The 23,466-nt window shown below is 55.3% G+C and overlaps 2 protein-coding genes across 13 annotated transcripts; one reads left to right on the plus strand and one right to left on the minus strand.

Annotated features, from left to right (window-relative positions):
- Positions 1 to 585: 585 nt before the first annotated feature.
- On the plus strand, positions 586 to 14,627 carry ZSWIM8 (zinc finger SWIM-type containing 8). 4 transcript variants are annotated; one of them, XM_044942265.2, is made up of 26 exons: positions 586 to 1,127; positions 3,294 to 3,447; positions 3,693 to 3,787; positions 3,958 to 4,130; positions 4,306 to 4,413; positions 4,526 to 4,607; positions 4,726 to 4,846; positions 5,246 to 5,447; positions 5,597 to 5,772; positions 6,139 to 7,132; positions 7,868 to 7,999; positions 8,130 to 8,309; positions 8,411 to 8,594; positions 8,801 to 8,899; positions 9,413 to 9,537; positions 9,957 to 10,197; positions 10,296 to 10,454; positions 10,556 to 10,784; positions 10,963 to 11,252; positions 11,409 to 11,632; positions 12,150 to 12,635; positions 12,878 to 13,061; positions 13,160 to 13,336; positions 13,499 to 13,618; positions 13,941 to 14,051; positions 14,152 to 14,627. In XM_044942265.2, the coding sequence occupies exons 1-26, from the start codon at positions 920 to 922 to the stop codon at positions 14,610 to 14,612; spliced, it is 5,715 nt and encodes a 1,904-aa protein (XP_044798200.2). In that variant the 5' UTR covers positions 586 to 919; the 3' UTR covers positions 14,613 to 14,627. The 4 variants fall into 4 exon arrangements, with proteins under 4 accessions (XP_044798200.2, XP_044798201.2, XP_025140548.3 ...); XM_044942266.2 differs by having other exon boundaries at positions 604 to 1,127; positions 12,878 to 13,037; XM_025284763.3 differs by having other exon boundaries at positions 605 to 1,127; positions 13,873 to 14,051; positions 14,152 to 14,527.
- A 122-nt stretch (positions 14,628 to 14,749) lies between these two features.
- On the minus strand, positions 14,750 to 23,348 carry NDST2 (N-deacetylase and N-sulfotransferase 2). 9 transcript variants are annotated; one of them, XM_025284766.3, is made up of 15 exons: positions 22,986 to 23,348; positions 20,813 to 22,336; positions 19,400 to 20,732; positions 19,112 to 19,199; positions 18,647 to 18,801; positions 18,275 to 18,460; positions 17,886 to 18,014; positions 17,574 to 17,756; positions 17,391 to 17,487; positions 16,631 to 16,754; positions 16,326 to 16,500; positions 15,975 to 16,094; positions 15,765 to 15,874; positions 15,462 to 15,564; positions 14,750 to 15,354 (listed from the first exon to the last, which is right to left on the minus strand). In XM_025284766.3, exons 3-15 carry the CDS (start codon positions 20,402 to 20,404, stop codon positions 15,229 to 15,231), a joined length of 2,601 nt encoding a protein of 866 aa, XP_025140551.2. In that variant the 5' UTR covers positions 20,405 to 20,732; positions 20,813 to 22,336; positions 22,986 to 23,348; the 3' UTR covers positions 14,750 to 15,228. The 9 variants fall into 9 exon arrangements, with proteins under 9 accessions (XP_025140551.2, XP_044798204.2, XP_045021488.1 ...); XM_044942269.2 differs by having other exon boundaries at positions 15,975 to 16,145; positions 18,275 to 18,385; positions 22,986 to 23,347; XM_045165553.1 differs by having other exon boundaries at positions 15,802 to 15,874; positions 15,975 to 16,145; positions 22,986 to 23,347.
- Positions 23,349 to 23,466: the final 118 nt, after the last annotated feature.

Raw genomic sequence — 23,466 nt, forward strand, 5'->3', positions numbered from 1 at the left:
TTCAATCCCTGTTCAGGAAACTAAGATTCCACATGTGGCCAAAAATATATAAATAAATACTTAAAAAAATACTATTGCGGGGGCCGGTGAGGGAGGAGGGGGGGTCCCGGGTCTTCACCAGGTTGCTATGGCACACACATAGAAAAGGTTAGGAACATCTAGACTCAAAGTCCCCACTGACAACAGTACTACCACCTCCCGAAATCAAATGCCTTCTTTTCCTGGTGCTTCGCCAATTAGGCCCCATAAAAAGTCTTCTGGAATGCAGGCTTCTGAACTACAATTCCCAGAAGGTGGTGGGGCCCTGGGCCTATCCAGAGTTAGGACAATAACCCCACCCAATGGTTCCTGTGTTTGTCTCTTGACAGCCTACAATTCCCGACATGCGTGGCGGCTGTTTATTCCTTGGGAGTGTTACGGGCGCCGACTTATTGCTGGGATCTACAGTCATTTCGTATACTTTGGGTGGTTGGCTTTCAGTTAACGGTACTGGGGGCGAGCTCCAGAAAGAAAATAAAAGTAGCATTTAAAACGGCTCCCTTTTGTCCGCGCGCACCGGGTCGTGTTCCTGGGCGCGTGAGGGCGGAAGTGGTGGTGGCCGGCGCGGCCGGAAGTTCAGATCAGCTGATGGGGGAGGCGGCGCCGCAGCCTCTAAGAGGCCCCGGCTGCCGAGCGCTTCGTCCGGGCCCTGAGTCTCCGAGTCTGGCTGCGATCCCTGTTCACAACTAGCAGTTGGGCAAGGCCCCGTCCCATATCTCTCCCAGGCCTGAGATCCTCGTCCGGCACGGCCGCCCTGAGCGCCCCGGCCACCCCCAGCCCCGGCTCGCCCCTCAGGCCCCGGGCCTCCCCACAGTCCCCGGCCGGCGGCCCAGGCCCCGGATCCGCGGGGGGGGACCCGGCTCCGGGGGGTGCGGGCCCCATGGAGCTGATGTTCGCCGAGTGGGAGGACGGAGAGCGCTTCTCTTTCGAGGATTCGGACCGCTTTGAGGAGGATTCGCTCTGTTCCTTCATCTCTGAGGCTGAGAGCCTCTGCCAGAACTGGCGGGGATGGCGCAAACAGTCAGCGGGGCCCAATTCCCCCACTGGCGGCGGTGGCGGAGGTGGCAGTGGCGGTACCAGAATGCGAGGTGAGAGAGTGGGCTGGCCGTGCTCCGGCCTTTCTCTAGAGCTGTCCCTAACCGGGAGCTGTCCCGGACCGGGAGCTGTCCCAAGCTTAGAACGGACTTCAGGACTCGCTTTTCCTGTCTTCCTGGGGCTGCTTTCTCCACACCTGCGTGTGTGTGTGTGTGTGTGTGTGTGTGCGCGCGCTTTTCCGGTCTTCCTGGGGCTGTCTTCTCCACACCTGCGTGTGTGTGTATGTGTGTGTGTGTTGGAGTGATGACTGGGGAATCCTGAGTTAGATAGGAGTAACAACAGAAAGTAGATCTTTTGTCGTTCATTGGCCTTAGAGACAGGGTAAAAGGGAATTCCCACTTTGACCTGGGAGTACTTATCCAGTTCAGCCTGAGGCAGGGCAGAAAATAGAAATGAATATGAGTAGGGGGCCTATTGTGAAGAAGTGACCACTTGAGGTGTCACCCCATTGCAAAGTGCACTTGGAGCTGCTTTTTCAAGGTGATGATCTCTCATCCCAGCTGCACCAAGAAGGGATTTCATCCAGAGGAAAGTGGAGGTGAACTGGCTGGTGAGAGCAGATGTCACATAGGTTTAGATCAGAGGCTCGGTTCCTGGCCGAATTGAATACCGGTCAGAAACTATGGCTGGGACCAATGTATTAAAACCTTAGATTTCCGTCACCTGGAGCCTGGGGAGGAGTGTAGATACTTGTCTCCAGAGTCTCATGAAACATTCTTGTTTTCACTTGAGTTTCTTCCATCCTTGGGTCTTTCAGTGAGTTAACTGATTAATGCTGTGAAGGATTTGTTTTTATTAAAGAGGATGGAAGAGGAGAGTCGTGATTGCAGAAGTCCTGCAGGCTTAGGACTCAGGACATTCTTTCTTTGCCTTCCTCAAGGCACAGTTTTTTCCTGGGCTTCATTGGAAGTGGACTTTTTTCACCAGTTGAGTGGTTTAATTTGTGATTCTACTGTGGACATTCTAAGGTCCTGTTTTTCAAATTGTCCTGCAGAGATTTCCAGCACTCCTTAGGGAAAGAGAGTAACTTACATGTGTCACTACTTAGAAGTGATAATATTTATCTTCACTTAGATACCATATGCCCTCTACACACACACAGACACCCACACACGCACGTGCACGGCGGCAGTTTCGCTGTGGGTCTTCTGTGGCCGCTCTGCTTCTTTCATATTTGCATGTGTGGGTAGTCTTGGGGCTTAGAGCTCCCTCATTCAGGGAAATAACTGAAGATGGTGAAGATTTTTAACATAAATCAACTATACTCCAGTTTAAAAAAAAAGTTTTCAACATGTTGGTATCTTCTTGAACAGGTTAAAATCTAGGAAAACACGTCATTTCCACCCCTTCCCAACCCGACCCTTTTTTGGTCGCTGACTGGAAGAACCAAGGGAAACTATCTTATTTAGAAAAGTTCCTTTCAGCTCCATCATTTTCTAATATGTGTTTTAATCCATCAGTTTGGTGAGATATGCAGTTTTTTGTATCTTTTTGATTAAAACAATGTGTTACACTTTGAATGGTAACTACATTCAACTCCAGGTGATTCCAGGAGCAGCAGATTACCTTAGGATAACCTAACCCCCTTCCCAATCCCCTACTCCAGGGCATTTGTTGTGGAAAGCCAGGGTTCAAGTGCCAGAGAAAGGGCAGACTTTCTTGCTTCTGGAGGCTCCTCTCTTAAACTCTTCTGGGTTCTAGACTGCCTTTCCTCCTTAGGTGGAGGCACAGAGTCATTTAGAGAAAAAGGATAGTTAAAAAAAAAAAGCAATTAGAGAAGAGAATGACTGGTGAGATATATTAACAGTGTAATATGAATCTAAAGTGCTAGGTATATGGCAAACTAGATGCCAAGCCAAGTGAGACTCATTACTTTCTGGGACCCTGGAACACACCTCTTTGGCCAGGAGTTTCTGGGACATCCCAGGCATCTTCCAGTAGGCTGTTGCCCGGGGTTTGTTTAGCTCCCTTTCCTCAGATAGAGTCTTAAGGATTAATGTATCCTGACAGAGGGGGTCCCTTGGTTTTTCATCCAGATGTCCTCCTTTCATAGTGAAAGTGGGGGACCCCAAGATGTGGCACTGGCATTGGTGCTGAATAATCATGGCCCTTTTCATTTCCCTTCCTCTTTCTCCTCACCTTGACCTTTGTTTCCGTAGATGGACTGGTGATCCCACTGGTGGAGCTGTCAGCAAAGCAGGTGGCATTTCATATCCCATTTGAAGTGGTGGAGAAAGTTTACCCCCCAGTGCCTGAGCAGCTACAACTGCGCATTGCTTTTTGGAGCTTCCCTGAGAATGAAGAGGATATTCGGTGAGTCTAAAGGACTGACGGTGGAAGGGTGGGGCCCTGAAGTTGCGCACTGTGTGCCAGGCTTCCCAAGGAACAAAGGAGATGCTGTGCTTGGGGCTGTGGTAAAAAGACAGCAGGGGCAGGGAGAACCTGGGATTTTCCCCAAGAGGGTGTAACACTGGGGAGAGTGCCCAGGGCAGGGCAGTCTCTGACAGGGTCTGTAGGGTATTTGATACACATGGCCATGTCCTCTTCTTCACTCGCAGACTCTATTCCTGCCTGGCCAACGGCAGTGCAGATGAGTTCCAGCGAGGGGATCAGCTGTTCCGCATGAGGGCTGTGAAGGACCCTCTGCAGATAGGTATGGGTCCTGTCCTGCCTTGTGGTACTTCCAGCTCTTCCCTTTCCCTGTGTTAAGAATTCAGGAACTACTGCAAGAAGCTGGAGCAGGTTGTCTAAATAACCACAGGTTCAAACGCAGAGGCCTGCGTCTTGGCGGCTCTCCCTGGCCATGCCCGCGTTTCTTCCCAGGGTTCCACCTGAGTGCTACAGTGGTGCCGCCTCAGATGGTGCCCCCCAAAGGAGCCTACAACGTGGCTGTGATGTTTGACCGCTGCCGAGTCACTTCCTGCAGCTGCACGTGTGGTGCTGGGGCCAAGTGGTGCACCCACGTCGTGGCCCTCTGCCTCTTCCGCATCCACAACGTGAGCCCTCCCCATTTATCCTGGCCCTGTCCTCCACTCCATCCCCTTCTTCTCTGCTGCGTCCCTGGCCACAGTGTGAACCCCTTTGCCTCCCGGACTCGGCCTCTCTGTCCCCAGCTCCGGTGTCGGCAAGTCTTTCCTCAGATTGTTTCACTTCTCTCGGTGCTCCCTTCAGGCTTCTGCGGTCTGCCTGCGGGCCCCCGTGTCAGAGTCCCTGTCTCGGCTGCAGAGGGACCAACTGCAGAAATTTGCTCAGTACCTCATCAGTGAGCTCCCACAGCAGGTGAGGGAGGCTGGCACGCCCTCCAACCAGCTCTAGGGCTGCGTATCAGCCTTCCTGTGAGGCCCTGGCCTCCTCAGGTCACTTCTGCCTTTGTGTCCCTTTCTCTGGTCAGATCCTCCCCACAGCCCAACGTCTCCTGGATGAACTCCTCTCCTCCCAGTCAACAGCCATCAATACAGTGTGTGGAGCCCCGGGTGAGTGTGGTGAGGAAGAAGGGTAGCAGGAAGAAAGCAAGCTGGGGGTGCAGAGCGCCACTTACTAAGACAGATCCAAGCCCCTGCCTCCAGGTGACTGACTGCTTGTTACCCCCAGACCCCACAGCAGGGCCCTCTGCCTCCGATCAGAGTACGTGGTATTTGGACGAGTCAACGCTCACCGACAACATCAAGAAGACACTGCACAAGTTCTGCGGCCCCTCCCCTGTGGTGTTCAGGTAAACTGGGTCTCTTCGTGCCGTGTCTGTGGTGGAAGGGGCTCTTCCTCCAGGCTGTGGACAGGTCCTTTGTTTCGTCAGGGCCCGCCTCCCCCACTTCCATTCCCTGTGTCGGTTCCCTGCCTGGGGCAGAGGAGACGTTACTTGTGCAATCAGTGGGTGGTGAGAATTTTAAGTAGTCACAGAGTGGTCTGTCCTCAGGTAGAGCATGCGTTACTTTTCTTCCTTTCAGCAACTGGGAAACTGAGGCAGAGAGCGATTAAGAATTTTTGTCAGGGTCATACTTTTCCCCTGTACTTTGTGTTTTGAACCCTTTTGTGTCAAAGTCGTGTTGCTCTTTCACCTGCTTTATTCAGCCCCATCTTAGGGTCATCATTTTCCACTCTGCGACTTTCACAGTGATGTGAACTCCATGTATCTGTCTTCCACGGAGCCTCCGGCCGCCGCCGAATGGGCATGTCTGCTGCGCCCTCTGAGGGGCCGTGAGCCAGAGGGCGTCTGGAACTTGCTTAGCATCGTGCGGGAGATGTTCAAGCGAAGGGACAGTAATGCTGCCCCCTTGTTGGAAATCCTCACTGACCAGTGCCTCACCTATGAGCAGGTAGTTCTCCCAGAGCCAGGTAACCCCATGCTGGTTCATCCTCTCCCTTTCTCAGCCGCAACCCCTTCTTGCTGACAGGGACACTGGAGCGGGCTACTCTGTCTTTCTCCAACTTAGTAAGTTCATCTCAGAGCCCTCTTTGTTTCCAGATAACAGGCTGGTGGTACAGCGTGCGCACCTCAGCCTCTCACAGCAGCGCCAGTGGGCACACAGGCCGGAGCAATGGGCAGTCCGAGGTGGCGGCCCATGCCTGCGCCAGCATGTGTGACGAGATGGTCACCTTGTGGAGACTGGCCGTGCTGGACCCTGCACTCAGCCCCCAGCGGTGAGTCTCCCCCAAGGCTCACCACGGTCCGGAGGCAGCCCAGCCCTGGATGACCCAGCCTTCATCTCCTCATGCACACACACTTACCACTCTTCTAGTCCTGGGGAGACGGGAGGTGCTGAGCATTAGGTTTCCAGTGATTTATGAGTCCTTTTCCTGGAAGGCCCTTCCGTAAGTAGTCCACTCTCCCAAATCCTTGAGTGTTCAAGTGATGTCTGTGGGGCTGGCTCAAGAAGTGCTTCCCAGGGTCCTTCCCTGTAACCCGCTTTTGGGGTTCGTCATCGCCCCCTCTGCACCCCTCCCTCCTTGGTACAGAGTGTAGCCGCCCCCACCTCCCAGCAGCGTGCCCCCTCTTTGTTCCCCCAGCCGCCGGGAACTGTGTGTGCAGCTGCGCCAGTGGCAGCTGAAGGTGATTGAGAATGTGAAGCGGGGACAGCACAAGAAGACCCTGGAGCGGCTCTTCCCTGGCTTCCGGCCGGCAGTGGAGGCCTGCTACTTCAACTGGGAAGAGGCCTACCCACTGCCCGGCGTCACCTACAGCGCCACTGACCGGAAGCTGGCCCTGTGCTGGGCCCGAGCCCTGCCCCCTCGGCCGGGCGCCTCACGCAGTGGGGGCCTGGAAGAATCCCGGGAGCGGCCCCGGCCTCTTCCTGCCGAGCCAGCTGTGCGGCCCAAGGAGCCGGGGGCCAAACGCAAGGGATTGGGTGAGGGGGTCCCCGCATCACAGCGGGGTCCCCGCCGCCTCTCGGCTGAGGGGGGAGATAAGGCACTGCATAAGATGGGTCCAGGTGGGGGCAAAGCCAAAACACTGGGTGGGGCTGGCTGTGGGGGCAAGGGCTCAGTGGGCAGTGGGAGCAAGCGCCGGCTGAGCAGTGAGGACAGCTCCCTGGAGCCGGATCTGGCTGAGATGAGCCTGGACGACAGCAGCCTGGCCCTGGGTGCAGAGGCCAGCACCTTCGGTGGATTCCCTGAGAGCCCGCCACCCTGCCCCCACCCTGGTGGCTCGCGAGGCCCTTCTACCTTCCTTCCTGAACCTCCAGATACTTACGAAGAAGATGGTGGTGTGTACTTCTCAGAAGGGCCTGAGCCTCCCACAGCCTCTGCTGGCCCCCCTGGCCTGTTGCCCAGGGAGCTCTGTACCCGGGACGACCTCCCTTCCACAGACGAGAGTGGCAATGGACTCCCTAAAACCAAAGAGGCAGCCCCTGTGGTTGGCGAGGAGGATGACGACTACCAGGCATACTATCTGAATGCCCAGGACGGGGCTGGGGGCGAGGAAGAGAAGGCCGAGGGTGGGGCTGGGGAGGAGCACGACCTGTTTGCTGGACTGAAGCCGCTGGAGCAGGAGAGCCGCATGGAGGTGAGGGGACTTGGACAGGACTCTGAGGGCACCCCATGCCCATAGCTGGGAGAGGGACCATCAGCCTCTGGGAGTTAGAGGACTGTTGTGCGATGGTTAGAATCCTGTAGCAGGCTCCTCACTGGCCTCGCTGCCTACAGTCCATTCTCTTTTCTGTCTGCTGATTTTCCTGGAATGTTTGGTTGTGTCACTCTGCTGCTTTAACTCTTCAGTGGTTTCCCACCGCCCTTAGGGTGGAAATGAAGGTCCTTGGCATGGCCTGCAAGGCTCCACTTGTTGTGATCTTTGCCTGCCTCTCCAGCTTCATCTAGCTACTGTTGTACTATACTCAGTTGAGCCATTCCCATAGCTTGCCATGCTCTCCTATATCCGTACTTGTGCACGGATCAGTCTGTCTGGACTGTTTTCCCCTCGTCTGGTTAGTCCCTGTTCCTTCTTCATGCCTCAGAGATCTTAGAGATCCCATCCTTTGGAAGGTCTTCTCTGAGACTGCCCCAGGTCCCAGCGAGGCATCCCCCCCATCTGCTGCCCTCTGGACCTTTCCCAGTAGTAGCTGGCTGCACACCTGTGTGTGTGTCTGTGTCTCTAACTGGCTGTGAGTTTCTGGTGGGACTGGCACAGGGCCCAGTGGATAGTCAGTGCTCACGGGAGATGTGCTGCCTGAGTGAGTGTGGTGTCCTGCCCTTCGGGAGCATTAGGGCTTCAACACGTCTGGTGCCCATGTCCTTTTTCCAGATACTGTTTGCCTGTGCTGAGGCCTTGCATGCGCATGGCTACAGCAGTGAGGCCTCCCGCCTCACCGTGGAACTTGCCCAGGACCTGCTAGCCAACCCGCCTGACCTCAAGGTAGAGCCGCCCCCTGCCAAGGTGAGAGAGACCCCTCACCCTTCCCTCCACGTCACCCCCAACCCTCTCCCACACCCCCAGGCGAGAGTCTCCTTCTTCCACCAAGGTGAGTCAGACTCATCCGCCTGCCTCCTTGTGCTTCCCTCATCAGGGCAAGAAGAATAAGGTATCTACAAGCCGCCAGACATGGGTGGCTACGAACACACTGACCAAGGCAGCTTTCCTATTGACAGTGCTAAGTGAGCGTCCAGAGCACCACAACCTGGCCTTCCGAGTGGGCATGTTTGCCTTGGAGCTCCAGCGGCCCCCAGCTTCTACCAAGGCCTTGGAGGTCAGAGGTTCCGTCTGGACCGTGTGCTGCCATCTCCTTAGAGCCTTGCACCTTGATGTCCAACAGGTATTAGCGGTCTGAGCGCCTCCCTGTGCCCGCAGGTGAAGCTGGCCTATCAGGAGTCTGAGGTGGCCACTCTGCTCAAGAAGATCCCTCTGGGTCCAAGTGAGATGAGTACGGTGCGTTGCCGGGCAGAGGAGCTTCGTGAGGGGACGCTCTGTGATTATCGGCCAGTTTTGCCTCTCATGTTGGCCAGTTTCATCTTTGATGTGCTCTGTGCTCCAGGTATGATGCCTGACTCGAAAGAAAGTGGGGAACTGGGGCAGGGTAGCTTTCTCTAAGGAGAAACCAAGAGCCCCAAGGCTTTGAGCTCCCTTTAAGACACATCGGGCAGCTTCTTAGAAGGATCTAGAATGATGAACATCTTGGGTTTCTTCCCTTTTATTCTGTCCCATGTTACTTCTATGTAATGTACGGCAACTTTTATCTAGTGGTTTCTCCCACGGGTTCCCGACCCCCAAGTCGCAACTGGAACAACGAGATGCCCGGGGACGAGGAGCTGGGATTTGAAGCAGCAGTTGCTGCCTTGGGTGAGTCTGTCTGTCTTGAGCCCATGTGTGAGCTAAGCCTGGCCCAGGTCTTGAAGGGCGTTGAGACATGGGCCCTCTGTGGAAAGGGGAAAGCTAGCAGGGCCTACAAGACTGTCAAGAATTTAGGGCAAAAACGTGTGCTGTGAACATTGGGTGTTACAAGGACAGCAAAATCGAACTCTAGGGTAAAGCTCTAGGAAGGGGATAGAGTGTGGGATGTGTTAAAGGATCCGTTAAGTTCCAGGTAGGTGGACAAAACACTGAATAAAGACACAGGGGCAATTAAGTCTTCGTGAGAGTGAGGAGCCCAGCTTCCCTGAAGTGATGGATGTATCAGGACAATAGAAGGGCCAAACTATGAAAGCCTCAGAGAGCAGACCAGTTTAGGCAGTGGGCACCTTCCACAGGGAATACGGTTGAACTGGAACCCCTTACTTCACACGCTGGTGGCTGGGAGCCCTGTCCTGGGAGTTCTGGCCACTCACAACCCCCTGGGTGCCTCTTTTCTCACAGGCATGAAGACAACAGTAAGTGAGGCAGAGCACCCGCTGCTGTGTGAAGGCACACGCCGGGAGAAGGGCGACCTTGCCCTGGCCCTGATGATCACTTACAAAGACGACCAGGCCAGACTCAAGAAGGTGAGGGGCTGCGGCACTGGGGTTAACAGGCAAAGAGAGCACATTTTACCTTTCTCAGGGGGTTTCCAGTATGATGAGAAAGGGCTATTCTTTAAGGAGATAACGGGGGAATCTTGGAACACCTCGTCAGGAACATGAGAGACCATTGCTTCTTATAGGAATGCTTGGGCTTGAGGTGGAAGAAGAGAAGAGGGCATAAAGTCATTCATTCATTTCAATATTTATTGAATATGAATATACTCAGTCCTGTGGTCAGTGTTACAGGGCATACCAAGACATGTAAGCCAGCCCCTCTCGTCTAGAAGGTTCTCCTGTGGAGGAAAGCCTTCCCGAGGAGGAAGTTTTAAGCTGCTACAAGGAGAAAGAAAAGTAATAGAAGACAGGAGATAAAGGTCCTCCTGTCACCGCTTCTCTTTCAGATCTTAGACAAACTCTTGGACCGAGAGAGCCAGACGCATAAACCACAGACACTGAGTTCGTTCTATTCATCCAGCCGCCCGGCCACAGCCAGCCAGAGGTCTCCTTCAAAGCATGGGGGCCCATCTGCCCCAGGGGCCCTGCAGCCTCTGACCTCAGGCTCTGCAGGGCCTGCTCAGCCAGGGAGTGTGGCAGGGGCTGGGCCAGGCCCCACTGAGGGCTTCACAGAGAAGAATGTGCCTGGTGAGGTGGGGGCACTGGGCAGGGGGGATGAATGGTCTGGAGCCATGTTGGGTTCCCCTTTCCCAGGCTCATCCCGGTGTCCTATTTTCCCAATGTAGAGAGTTCCCCACATTCCCCCTGTGAGGGTCTTCCATCTGAAGCAGCTCTGACCCCAAGGCCAGAGGGGAAGGTTCCCAGCCGCCTGGCACTTGGCAGCCGTGGAGGCTACAACGGACGGGGCTGGGGCTCACCAGGGCGGCCTAAGAAGAAGCACACAGGTACGACAACCCATGGGATGACGTGGAGGGAAGGATATTCCTAAAGGTTGGAGTCTGACTTCTGGAGCACATTTCTGAGACTGACTTGTCTTGTGGGTTAGGCATGGCCAGCATTGACAGCAGTGCCCCTGAAACGACGTCGGATAGCTCCCCAACCTTAAGCAGGAGGCCGCTGAGAGGGGGCTGGGCCCCTACCTCCTGGGGTCGAGGACAGGACAGTGACAGCATCAGCAGCTCTTCCTCAGACTCCCTTGGCTCCTCGTCCTCCAGTGGAAGTCGCCGGGCCAGTGCCAGTGGAGGGGCCCGGGCGAAGACTGTTGAAGTTGGCAGGTCAGTGGGAAGAAATAAATACCCTTCTCTTCTGCCCTGGCCACCCCGAGAGCCACATCCCTAGGGTAATGCAACCAGTCCCCCTCAGTGTCCTCACTTACCCTGGTTTTTTCCAGCCTCCCTGGACACCCATTTCAGAGAAACCCCAATCCCGGTCCCTACCCCATTGCCCCTTCAGGTACAAGGGCCGCCGTCCCGAGAGTCATGCCCCCCATGTACCCAATCAGCCGTCAGAGGCAGCTGCACACTTCTACTTCGAGCTGGCGAAGACAGTGCTGATCAAGGCAGGGGGCAACAGCAGCACTTCCATTTTCACACACCCATCTTCCTCAGGGGGCCACCAGGGTCCTCACCGCAACCTGCACCTTTGCGCCTTTGAGATCGGGCTTTATGCCCTTGGCCTGCACAACTTTGTTTCTCCCAACTGGCTCTCACGTACTTACTCTTCCCACGTTTCCTGGATTACAGGTAAGTCTAGTATCTTTTGATTTGGGTATGGGAAGGGAATTAATGCATGGTGGTAAGACCCTTATCCTTGTAGTTACTGACCCGATAGGAGAGATACCATTCCCATTCCCACTGCCTGTGTTAACCACATTCTGTTCTTCTCTCCTTTTCCTGAAGGCCAGGCAATGGAGATTGGCAGTGCAGCCCTGACTATACTGGTAGAATGCTGGGATGGGCACCTGACGCCCCCTGAGGTTGCGTCCCTGGCTGACAGGGCATCACGGGCACGAGACTCCAACATGGTGAGGGCAGCGGCGGAACTCGCCCTAAGCTGCCTGCCTCATGCCCATGCGTTGAACCCCAATGAGATCCAGCGGGCCCTGGTGCAGTGCAAGGAGCAGGTATTTCTAGAGGCCATTGGGGACCTGCTTTGGGACATCTGGGCAGGAAGGTTGGGCATGGGAAAAACTGATGGCCCAGGTCTTGATTTCACAATCCTGGCATTCATGAACTATCCGATTGGTCCTCTCATGGTGACAGTTGACATACTAACGTGCTTTAACATCCATTACATCCTTTACAACTCTAAGGATGGGACTGTTCCTATACCAGAGAGATTATCACTGGGGGTGGAGTGCTTGGGGAAGGCCTGAGGGAGATGATGAACTTGGCTGGGAGTAGCTAAATTAGGTTGGAACTGGGACTGCAACTTGGGTCTTGACTTCTGCTGGTCAACAGAGATTTGTTCATTGTCTATGTGAAGCAGTCACTGCGCTGACACTGACTCTGAACGTTGGCTCTGATCTTGGCTGCCTCCCCAGAACCAGCCAACTCTGAAGAAGACATCAGCATTTGTCACCTAAAACTGTCCCTGAGTAAAGCCCTTCATCCTTAACCCTCTTTGCCCCTCCCTTTCAGGATAACCTGATGTTGGAGAAGGCCTGCATGGCAGTGGAAGAGGCGGCTAAGGGTGGGGGCGTATACCCCGAAGTGTTGTTTGAGGTTGCTCACCAGTGGTTCTGGCTATATGAGCAAACAGCAGGTGGCTCATCCACAGCCCGTGAAGGGGCTACAAGCTGTAGTGCCAGTGGGATCAGGGCAGCTGGGGAGGCTGGGCGGGGGCTGCCTGAGGGCAGGGGGGGCCCAGGGACTGAGCCGGTTACAGTGGCGGCGGCGGCAGTGACAGCAGCCACGGTGGTGCCAGTCATCTCGGTGGGGTCCAGTTTATATCCAGGTCCAGGACTGGGGCACGGTCATTCCCCTGGCCTGCACCCCTACACTGCTCTACAGCCCCACCTGCCCTGCAGCCCTCAATACCTCACCCACCCAGCTCACCCCGCCCACCCCATGCCTCATATGCCCCGGCCTGCCGTCTTCCCTGTGGCCAGCTCTGCATACCCGCAGGTGAGACCAGTGTTCTTCTGGGAGGCTGGGCATGTCGGGGAGCTCACTGGGGGTTCACGGATTGGAGGAGGGCACTCCGGGAGGATGATGGGGCTGTCCCAGAGTCCTGGTGAGGGGGCAGGAGTCAGGGGACCAGCCCCACTACGCTAAGAAATGCAGGGATGCCCAGGTCTGGGATGAACAGGAAAGAGCTCCATCCTAACACAATTTGGTTATCTTCCTTTTCTTCTCCCCACCTCTAGGGTGTGCATCCTGCATTCCTAGGGGCTCAGTACCCTTACTCGGTGACTCCCCCCTCACTTGCTGCCACTGCTGTGTCTTTCCCCGTCCCTTCCATGGCACCCATCACAGTACATCCCTACCACACAGAGCCAGGGCTCCCACTGCCCACCAGTGTGGCCTGTGAGTTGTGGGGACAGGGAACAGGTGAATGGAGGGGTGGCACGCTGGGCAGGGGAGGTGGGGAGGGAATCGGTCCCCCTTTGGGCTCTGAGTTCCTCACATGGCCTTCATCCTACCCTCAGTGAGCAGTGTCCATCCAGCTTCCACGTTTCCAGCCATCCAGGGTGCCTCACTGCCTGCCCTGACCACACAGCCCAGCCCTCTGGTGAGCGGGGGTTTTCCACCACCCGAGGAGGAGACCCACAGCCAGCCTGTCAACCCGCACAGCCTACACCACCTGCATGCTGCCTACCGCGTCGGTGAGAGGAGGTCCCTTTCTGCACCCCGACCAGCAGTGCCAGAGGCTCTTTAATGGCCCTTCCCCACCTGATCTCTTAGTTTGTTTACTGGGGGGCTGGGTGATAGGCTGAGGTAAGGGGCAGGGGATGGACCCTTACCATGGTCCCACCCTTTGCTCCCAGGAATGCTGGCACTGGAGATGCTGGGTCGCCGGGCACACAACGATCACCCCAACAACTTCTCTCGCTCCCCTCCCTACACTGATGATGTCAAATGGTTGCTGGGGCTGGCGGCAAAGCTGGGTAACACCTCCCCTCCCCAGGACCATTGTCCGCCCTCACCTGCTTCCCCAACCTTCCTATCCCAGACCTCCTTCCTAGCTCTTGCTCAGAGTTGAGGCCTTGGTCGGGTATGTGTGCGTGCGCGGGGGGCGGGGGGTGACCTCAGCTCCTGGGGTGGAGGGAGGCTCTCTGCCAGGCCAGAGCTGAGAGAGTAAAGCTGGGTCCCTAGGGCAGAGGTGGCCACCCCCGTCTCATGCCCCTCCCCTGCCCCCCAGGAGTGAACTACGTGCACCAGTTCTGTGTGGGGGCAGCCAAGGGGGTGCTGAGCCCGTTTGTGCTGCAGGAGATCGTCATGGAGACGCTGCAGCGGCTGAGCCCTGCTCACGCCCACAACCACCTGCGTGCCCCGGCCTTCCACCAGCTGGTGCAGCGCTGCCAGCAGGCATACATGCAGGTGACCACCTGGGCAGTACGGAGCAGGGTGAAACACTTGGGCAGGCAGGGGGAGGGGCCTGATCCTGTGCTCAGTGGCTGATCCTCCTCACCCCATCCAGTACATCCACCACCGCCTGATTCACCTGACCCCCGCCGACTACGACGACTTTGTGAATGCCATCCGCAGCGCTCGCAGCGCCTTCTGCCTGACACCCATGGGTATGATGCAGTTCAACGACATCCTGCAGAATCTCAAGCGCAGCAAACAGACCAAGGAGCTGTGGCAGCGGGTCTCACTCGAGATGACCACCTTCTCCCCCTGAGTCTGACCCCCATAGGGCCCTATACAGGGACACAGGCCTGTGGCTATGGGGGCCCCTCACCAAGGGGGAATGAGTCTTGGCTGGACAGATCATCCCCACTCAGTTCCCCAGTAGCCCAGACTGGCAGCTGCTCTTGGGCTGTAGGTTGGGGCCAAGATGCCTCAGACCCTAGGAGCCTAGGGTTGGGGGAGACAGCCCTGTCTGGGAGCGGGCATTGGGTGGCCTCTGGTATTTATTTGGCATTTATAAATATATAAACTTTTTTTACTCTCGTCTGCCTGGGCCTTTCCCTTCTTTTCCTCCATGTGTGGATGAACCCTGAACTAGGGCAGAGGAAAAGTTGGATACTTCCTTTATTCTAGGTTTCTCCCACTCCAGCGAGGCACACAAAACAGAAAAATAAGAACGTTTATTAAAGTCATTTCTAGCCCACAGCTGGGGCTCATACTCAGCTCTATGAGCCATCGTCCGACCTCATCCCCATTCAATGTGAATGACATTAGGGAGGCCGGGCCACAGGTAGATCCCATTGATCCCATGGTAAGGGGTCCCTCCCATAGCCAGTATAGGTAGATACACTGCTGGGGATGAAGAGGGAAAGCACTGGATTAATACATTCCTCTACCCTCTGTCTGGACCCTCTCATTCCCTCCACCTTCCAAGACCATGGGCCAAAGGTGCCTAGTACCATCTTGCAGGGTATCAAGGGAATCCCCTTTATTATACCCCAAAACTATGGGAAAGGGATGCCCTACCCTTCTCAGCCATCCCAGGCCTGAAGGCCACTGAGGTAGAAGGGGGAGGGACTGCCCTGCTCTGGGCTTGCCCCCTTAAGGAAGCAGGGGGCTTTTGCTGGTACAAGAGGCTGATACATCAGCCCGAACTGGAATGCCGCAGTTCTTCTCGAAGCCATGAGGGCACTGGCTGTCCAAGCCGGCTCAGCAGCTTTGACAGCTCCAAATTGTGGTTCCGGAAAAAATCCGTAAGGAAAAGGCGGGACTAACAGGAGAAAAAATGAAGTCAGAGGAGTAAGAATACTAAGGAGTGGATAGGATCAGATAGCTCTTAGACGTGGAGAGGGAAACCCTGTCCCTGGTTTTCCTTACCTCAGCGTCCATATCTGGGTACTTCCGGCCTTTGCTCTTTCCTAGACAACGAGTCTTGCCACCTTCAAGTCCCTGGCACCAGAATCCCTTATCTTCATCGAACCTGCTCAACAGGAAAAGGCCATGAAGTAACAGAAAAGAAATCCAGGCCCCACAAATGAACACTACTACCTCTCCCAGCCCACAGGGACACATGCCTCTCCTCGCAAGACAGGGTAAATTCATTTCTCTTCCAAACAGACATGGTCAATCTGCGTCCCCATTTCCCCCAGAGTCATCCTCCCCTGGGTCATGCTCTCCCACCTGAGGGTCCGTGTGTAGTTCAGAAAGGGTGTGATACCCAGGAACTTCTGGATGCTCTCCATTGAGGCAGCTGGGTTGGTACGCAGCTCTTGCCCATCCACAATCAGCAACTAAAGGGACAGGGATGTGGTTCCCTCTATATTCCTTAAAAGCCACTGGGCTGACAGGAAAAGGAAGGGGACCCCCATGAGGGCTACTGGGGAACTGTACCTGTCCAGAGGGGTAGTAAGTCAGCCAGCGTTGTAAGTGAGTGGAATAGTAGCCGGGGACAAGACAACGGTTTTGTAGGGAGCGAAGTGCTGGAGGGGCCTGGGAGGAGGCTGAAATCACCTGGTAGAAGGTATAGTTCAGAGCAACTGGGTCTCCATGTGCTCGCTGATGCTGAAGGACAAGGGGTAGGAAGGGAAGGAATCGGTGACCTGACAATTACTCTGCCTTTCCTCTTGGTCTGGTGGACAGACCCCTCCCCAAGGCGCTAGCTTCCTTTCCCGACCCTCACTCCTTCCTGTCTCTCCAGTGGTCACCACCTCTTTTCTAATGTGTCCCTAGCTTCAGACTCACCTGGTACCAGGAGTATGCCCTGTCAGCAGGGTTGGTGAGCACAGTGATGATCTTGGCTCGTGGCAGGAGGGCAGCTCCCCGCCGTGGTACAACCTCTGAGTCAAAGTACGTGGCACTTTTTTCAAATAGGAAATCAGTGCTGGCATTGGAAGGGACAGGGAAGAAATCCATGTACCTAGGAAGTAGTAGAGAGGAGAGGAAGACAATTTGCAGAGAGAAGGGGCCAGATGCCCGTGCTGGTAGAAGCAGGAATGGGGGAGGTTTAAGAGGAAAAGGAATGTTCTGAGAAGCATCCCAGGTCTCACCAGTCAATGCCCTTGTGGTAATTAGGGCCGTTGAAGAACTGAATCTCCTCAAAGGTGCTGGGGCTAGGAAAACTGCTAGTCACAGCTGGGTGCAGGCTCAGGAAGAAGTGAATAGCTGTGGTCCCTAAATGGGAGAGAAAGTCCAGGCCATGGTGGGAGAGAATCCAGCTCAACAACATCAGCTTGAAAGAGGTCAGAAAACAATCACTCTGGGTAGTAAAACACCCTTTGGCCAAACTAGAGCGAGAAAAGAAAAGCTAGAGAGAGGTCCAGGGAAGGGTTAAAATGGTTCTCAGCCTTGACTATGCATCGGAATCACTTGTGGATCTTTAAAAAAGACAATGACGACAAAAAAAGACATAATTCTGATATACAACCAGGTTAAGAATCACTCAAGGGGACTTCCCTGGTGGTCCAGTGGTTAAGAATCTGCCTGACAATGCAGGGAACACCGGTTTGATTCTTGGCTGGGGAAGATCCCGTATGTTGTGGAGCAGCTAAACCTGCTGGCCACGCGTTCTAGAGACTGAGCTCCACAACAAGCCACAATGAGAAGACCACACACCACACTGGACAGCAGTCCCCTGCTCACATGCCGCAACTAGAGAAAGCCCGCACAGCCACGAAGACCCAGCACGGCCGAAAACGAAAGTCACTCAAGGGACTGATTAATGAGGGGTGCTATGAGAAGGGAATTCCTTGGCCAGAGAGTTCTCTGGATTTAAGGCAAGGCAACAGAAATTGGCTAAGGATGATTCACCTGTCTTCTGGGGTCCCACAATGAGGAACTTGGGGAGCCGATCACAGGTTTTCTCCTTGGACCAGATATCTTTGTGCCTCTTGTCGTCACAGGGATTCTGAAGGTGAGGCCAATAATCAGATAATCTTTTCCTCAACAGCCACCCCCATCATGTCTCTAGGTCAGCCTGAGCTCCACCTCTACCTGCCAAAGGGGGCTTCGCTCTTGAGGGAAGAGGTCAAAGTACTTTCGTGCAAGAGGGACAGGAGGAAGGGTCTGTAGGCGCAGCCTCGTCCAGCACTGGAGAAAGCGCACCAGGCTCTCAAAGGTGTACAGGCCCAGCCGATCATTTCCATAATTAGACAGATGAGTCATAAAGATGCTGATCTGAAAGGGGGTGCCTGCATGTCAAATTTGGAGAGCCTACCGCACTTCAAAAGCGGGCTTGGTGAGCAAAAGTCTCAGCCTGCAAACACCGGCTGTCTCATCTTCTAGCCCTTCCTCTCGGCACCTTACCGGATTAAGCAGCACTGTCAGAAAGAGTTCTCCACCTCGGATGCTCCGGTCGAGTTCACGAGAGCCTCCTGGATACTCATTATAGAAGATTGTGTGAGTGAAGAGACCACATGTCTGCCGCGGCAGCACCTGAAAGAAAAGAAAAAACAGGGAGAGATGAGATTGGAAGGTAGAATGAGAACTAGATGAAGGACAGAAGACTTGAGGCACTTTAGGATTCCCTGGGTTTATAGAGGACAGCTTGAAGTTACAGCAATAAAGCTCTTGCTCTATGCATTATGACTTTTCACCCCTCTACCCCCTATTATTACGGACGAGCCTGGATAATGCAGGTTGGAGGCTGGCCGATTGTGGGAGTTTGATTGAGGTTTGTACTGGGAGTCCCTCACCATAATGCCATTGTGAATGAAGCCACGGCGGTAGCGGGCAGGGCGGAGGTGGGGGTACTCCTCAGTGCTGGTCACCTGGATGCCCCACACAGATTTCCAGGCTTCATAGAGCTGTGTGTGGATGGGGTACACGCCGGAGTGGTGGGGGGCCACAGCATACCCCAGATCCGTGGGAATCCCATGTTCCTGGGAATGGGGCATAGACTCTCACCAGGACCTGGTGAGGTTTGGGGAGTAGAGGGTAAAGGGGGTGGGGATGCCTCTACAGAAAGAAAATAGGAAAGGACAAGGAAAGGGTACTCTGCTAGGGAAAGGTCGAAAAGGAAGCATTAGCTTTGGGGAAAAGTATGGGGAAGAGATCCAAGGTCTCACCAGAGCAAACTGTTTGTTGAGCCTCATCTGGTCAGCCAGCACGGAGCGATTATGGAACAGATGTGGCTGCATGTGGCTCCACATGTGGGGGAACCACCAGAACTCTCGGCGGTGCTTCAGCAGCATGTCGTCCCCAGCATCCTCCTCCTCTGTCCCTATGACCACACACTGACCACTGACCACAGCCAGTTAGGCCCTGATCCTCCTTCGTTCTGTACCAACATGAACTGCTTTCCATCCTTGGGACAACATGGCTGACCTCTGCCCACCTAGGACTATTTTCCCCATTGCCAACCTGCCCTCCAGCCACCCGTGCTAACTGAAATTCCCAGCCACCGCTAGCTCCTCACAGCATTCTGACCCCAAACCTTGCCCCCTTTCTCCAACCTGTCTGCCTAGGATGGACAGTGAAGGGACAGATCAAACTAAGACTGATATGCTGAAGGAACAGGCGAACGAGCTCACCAGTATGATAGAACTTGCCCGAGAAGCCCAAGTTGAAGGTGAAGTTGGGGACTAAGGTCCTGAGTTTGTTCTGCGTGGTCAACAGGGCCTGGGAAGAGTAGCAGGAACATGAGAAATCAGGAGAGAGCAATCTAAGGAGAAAATTGAGAAGTCGCATTCCTCTTGCCTATAAAAGGGCAGGGAGCATTACCTATGACAAGCTTAGAATCAAGGGAGGGAGTCTGAAGGGACAGAGCCTGAAACAGCTTCTAAGGAAAGAAACTGGAGTCAGGAAAAAGAAAGACTGACCTCAACATCAGCCACCTTCATGCGGGTACCTTCCTTGCCCACAAAGATGTCATCGATGTCTACCAAGATGTAACGGTCAAGGTCCAAGCAGAGGCGCTTGCCAGTGAGGTATGCAACGGCATCGACGAAAACTAGTTTGTGGAGCCAGAAGGAGAGGCCGTGACCAAACAGCACCCGCTGGATGCCGTCGTGAAGCCCCAGGTCCTGCACCACAGTGGGAAGCCGGGCCCGGCGAGGCACTGGTCCTGGCACAGGGGGCTCAGCCAGCCGAAGGCTGGCGAGAAGCACTGGTTCATAGGTGCTGTGGTTGGATTGGAAGATGGTCCAGTCATCACCGGGTAGTGGCCCAGGCTCCAGGCGGCTGGGACGTGTGAGATGTAGGAGTGGAGCTGTAGGATTCACTTGGTAGTCCCGAAGCCCCAAGTTTGAATGGAGAAAAAGGGGAAAGCCCTTGAGCTGGGCACTCAGTAGGCTATGCTCATGGGCTCGGAAAAAGCCAATGATGCCCACACCATACTCCACACAGTACCGGTCTAGCAGTTCCCGACTCCAGGCATCCAGGTTGACGTACTTGAGCAGGTTCTCATAAATGACCAAGACATACCGGCCACGGGTATGATCAGTCAGTGTGGGCATGTCCCCTCGGCCAGGTGCCAGCTCAGTGCTATAACGAAAACGGCTAGACTCCAAGATGGCCACGATCTCCTGCCCCAGCTGCGAGTATGCACTCTCCACAAACACAAGGACCACGGGTTCAGTTCGCGCTGTCTCTGGAGGCTTGGGGGGCCGGGGTGGGACTGGAGGCCTAACCGGGCCAGGACCACCCGCCGCGCCACTGCTGCAGTCTCCCAAGGGGAGGGGCAGTGGTTCCTTGGCCTTGGGGCTGGTGGATACGTAGTAAGCCAAGAAGCCCATGGAGCCCAGACTGAAAGCAATCAGCAGCAGTATGAGGCGGTGCAGTTCCAGCTGCCGAGCTGGGCGTACCACCTTCCACAGCTTGAGCATGGCGGGGAGGTGAGGCAGGGATGGGAACCACCTCAGGGGATGGGAGGTAGGAGTTCTATAGGCTGAGGCTCTCCGGGAGGGTAGAAGGATATGAAAAGAGGGGAAAGGGATTCCCGCAGGGTCAGCTCCCTGTGAAGGCGGAAACAAGTCCCCTTAGTATAGGGTAGAGGAGGTAGAAAGGGCAACAGGGGGCAATTGGACAGAGTTCATTGGTCTCAGGTCACCATGGCCCACTGGCCCATGCCTTCAGGATGCAAATCTAGTCAGGCTCCACCTTTGGTCCTGTCTGAGCTCGTCACATCAGATGTCAGACAGAGTTCCTCACAACCTGTAAGAGAAACTGGTGCATTACTTCTCTCCTTTAAACTGTCATTAATCCATGCCCCCCATTCACCCCATCTCTCTTACCTCCTGCTCACAGGATGGTTTGTTCTCCAAGAACAAGCTCCTGTAGAAGAACACCACAATCTGAGTCTCATACCTTAGCTTCACAGCCTGTTCCCTTTCTTAGAATGCTGTCTAAATTCTCCTCCCTGAACTAAGTTCAGAACTGAAGCAGTATATCCAAGGTCTGGAAGAGAACAAATCTCCCATCAGTAAGAGGCCAAATAGCCCAGGAGGCTGAAAATGAACCTGCTCTGAAAGGAGTTCCCAGCCTGTGACTGAGCAGTTGGTCAGCCAGTAGGGGGTCTGGTCTTCCTGTGAAGAAGGGAAGGAAAGCCCCAGAAGTCCCATGTTCCAACGAAATATCAGATAAGAGGAAACTCATGTGCCTGTTAATCTCCCTCATCTATCAAACCCAACATCTCAGGCTAACAGCACTAACGAACTTGCAGTCCGGTGGACACTATGATAGGGGAATTCAAGAGCAAAGACAAATAGTGCTAGCTAATCATTCTATTACTTTCCAAGCCCAGAACCTGAGGATTCTCTTCCCCACTCCTTGTGAAAAATTACTCACCCCTGCTCTTTACCTCACCTGTGCCAATGTCAGGAGGGGTGATAAAAATGCAGCCCCAGAGTAGGCCATATCACTGGCACCTAAGACAAGCTAGAGAGGTGAGACCAGAGTCTGTCTCCCTATCCACTCTGCTTCTTCTTCCTAACCTAGCCTGGATGGTACTACATCCTCATCCCTAAATGGCTCAGAAGGGTCCTGAGCCAGCCTAGACAGACATGAAGGATTGAGTCCTATTACAGAAACAGAGCAAGCTTGAGTAGGGCTGGGTGGCAGAGAGCAACAGGAGCTTAAGTAGTACCAATCAATAACAGAGAAGGGAGAAAGTACCATCGGAGAATAGTTGTAAAGAGCTCTACATTTCAGAGACTTTCTTAAGAAGACCAACTAGAAGCTTTACTGTCACTCTCCCCATGTTAATCATTTCCAGTAAGGCCAGTGGCTGGCAATCTCTACCACTCACTCCCCACACATACACATTTTGGGGTGATTACGCAGAGATAGGGGTCCTTCAGAATTGAGAAAGACAGTTTAAGAACAGTTCAGCTTTGGCTTGAGTAAAACTAACTGGCATGAAGAGAGAGCTGGGAAAGGATCAAAATGGTGATGGGAAGGGGTGAATCCTAAGACCTAGAGGAAACTTTTTGCAGTAAACACAGTAATGAGAAGAAATCACTGTACAACGGGGGAAGTGGATACTGGGGGGTGATCACTCATGTTAAGGATAATAGTTAACATTTACTGGGGGCTTATCTTTGCCAGACATTCTTCCAAGAGCTTTCTCTATATTTAAAGCTCACACCAGTCCTAAGAGGTAAGTAATATCCCCGTTTTACATATGAGTAATTTGAGGTCCAGAGAAGCTTAGTAACTTGCCCAGGATCACACAGCTCAGTCAATGGAGGAATTGGGATTCAAAGTCAGGCCTGTCAAGCTCCAGCCCTGCTCTTAACCACTGCATTTTAGCTTCGGACCTAGAAGAAGCACCAATATTCAGAGAAGGGGTAATGAGAAAGTCCTGGGGGAGGGCGCGGGGTGGGACGATAAATACCGAAGCTGGACCACGGCCGGGGAGGGGTTGTTGAATGTGTGCGCAACAGCGGGAGAAGAGCAACTGAGGTGGGGGCTGAGGAAGGCGGGGGTGTGGGCCCCGCGCTGGGAGACCAGCAGTGCAGATGCCGCGGGAGGAGGGGGACCGAGCAGTGACAGGAGCGTGGGGCGCTGGCACCTGGGGTCACGGACGGAAGGCCCAGCTAGGGGGGACGTGGGTTCACAGGTGGGTATGGAGAGAGGAGGGCGTGAAGCATTCAAGGGGAAAGAAGGGGCTAGGGGCGCGCGGAGGAGGGTCTGCGGTGACATCGGGGCGGGCGTCGGGCTGGAAGAGCCCCGAGGGGAGGAGGCACCCGGAGCAAAGGGGACCAGCCAAGAGGAATGAGGCCACGACCAGGACGGCCTGCGGAAGGGACAGGGGGAGGGGAGCGCGGGCCGCCCCGAGGGGCCGCCGGGGACGCCCCTGCGGGCGGTTTCGGTGGCCACACCGAGGGAAATCTGTGAGGGGAGAGCTTGCGGGGACCGTGGGCGGGGGCCACACTCTGAGCGGGGGTCTCCTCAAGGGCGGCTCACCCGGCGGACTGGGCGGCGTCCCCGCTGTCCCCGGGCTCCGCCACGTCCCGGGGCTGCCCGGCTTCCCTGCTCTCGGGGCCTCGGGCCGCGTCGCGGCGGCTCCGCCATCTCCGAGCGAACGTTCTGCCGCAGCCGGGCCCAACCACCGCTCCCACCGGGGGGAGGCGGCGCGCTGCCGCTCGCGGCCCCGCTCGGGTCCCCGCCGCCTCTGGGCCTGCCAGCCGCGCGGCCGAGGCGCCGGGCTGCTGAACGGTGCTTCCCAGCGCTCGGCTGAGCCGCGACCTCAGAGACAGCCGGCTCCGCGCGCCCCCGGGAGAGGCGCCCCCCTCCTTCCCGCGCGGTGGCACAGCCTGGCGAGCGTCGGCGGCGCGGCTCCCGAGGCCGGGGCGGGACGAGGGTGCGGGATCTTCCACTCGGCCCGGCGGAGGGGGAGCCGGGCCGGCACACTGAGGGGCTGCGGGGGAGGGGGCGGGGCGGCCCT

The sequence above is a fragment of the Bubalus bubalis genome, chromosome 4, assembly GCF_019923935.1.
Source record: "Bubalus bubalis isolate 160015118507 breed Murrah chromosome 4, NDDB_SH_1, whole genome shotgun sequence".
Classification (NCBI taxonomy): domain Eukaryota; kingdom Metazoa; phylum Chordata; class Mammalia; order Artiodactyla; family Bovidae; genus Bubalus; species Bubalus bubalis.

What these genes read in the sequence shown, in the direction of transcription:
- ZSWIM8 (XM_044942265.2), top strand. Translation starts at nt 920, where the DNA reads ATGGAGCTGATGTTCGCCGAGTGGGAGGACGGAGAGCGCTTCTCTTTC. An exon ending in AAGACTGTTGAAGTTGGCAG is followed by an intron (nt 10,785 to 10,962) that starts GTCAGTGGGAAG and finishes TTGCCCCTTCAG; the next exon opens with GTACAAGGGCCGCCGTCCCG. An exon ending in GTTGTGGGGACAGGGAACAG is followed by an intron (nt 13,062 to 13,159) that starts GTGAATGGAGGG and finishes TCCTACCCTCAG; the next exon opens with TGAGCAGTGTCCATCCAGCT.
- NDST2 (XM_006052654.4), bottom strand. Translation starts at nt 20,404, where the DNA reads ATGCTCAAGCTGTGGAAGGTGGTACGCCCAGCTCGGCAGCTGGAACTG. An exon ending in AACTACACACGGACCCTCAG is followed by an intron (nt 15,565 to 15,764) that starts GTGGGAGAGCAT and finishes CCTGTTGAGCAG; the next exon opens with GTTCGATGAAGATAAGGGAT. An exon ending in ACCCAGATATGGACGCTGAG is followed by an intron (nt 15,355 to 15,461) that starts GTAAGGAAAACC and finishes TTCTCCTGTTAG; the next exon opens with TCCCGCCTTTTCCTTACGGA.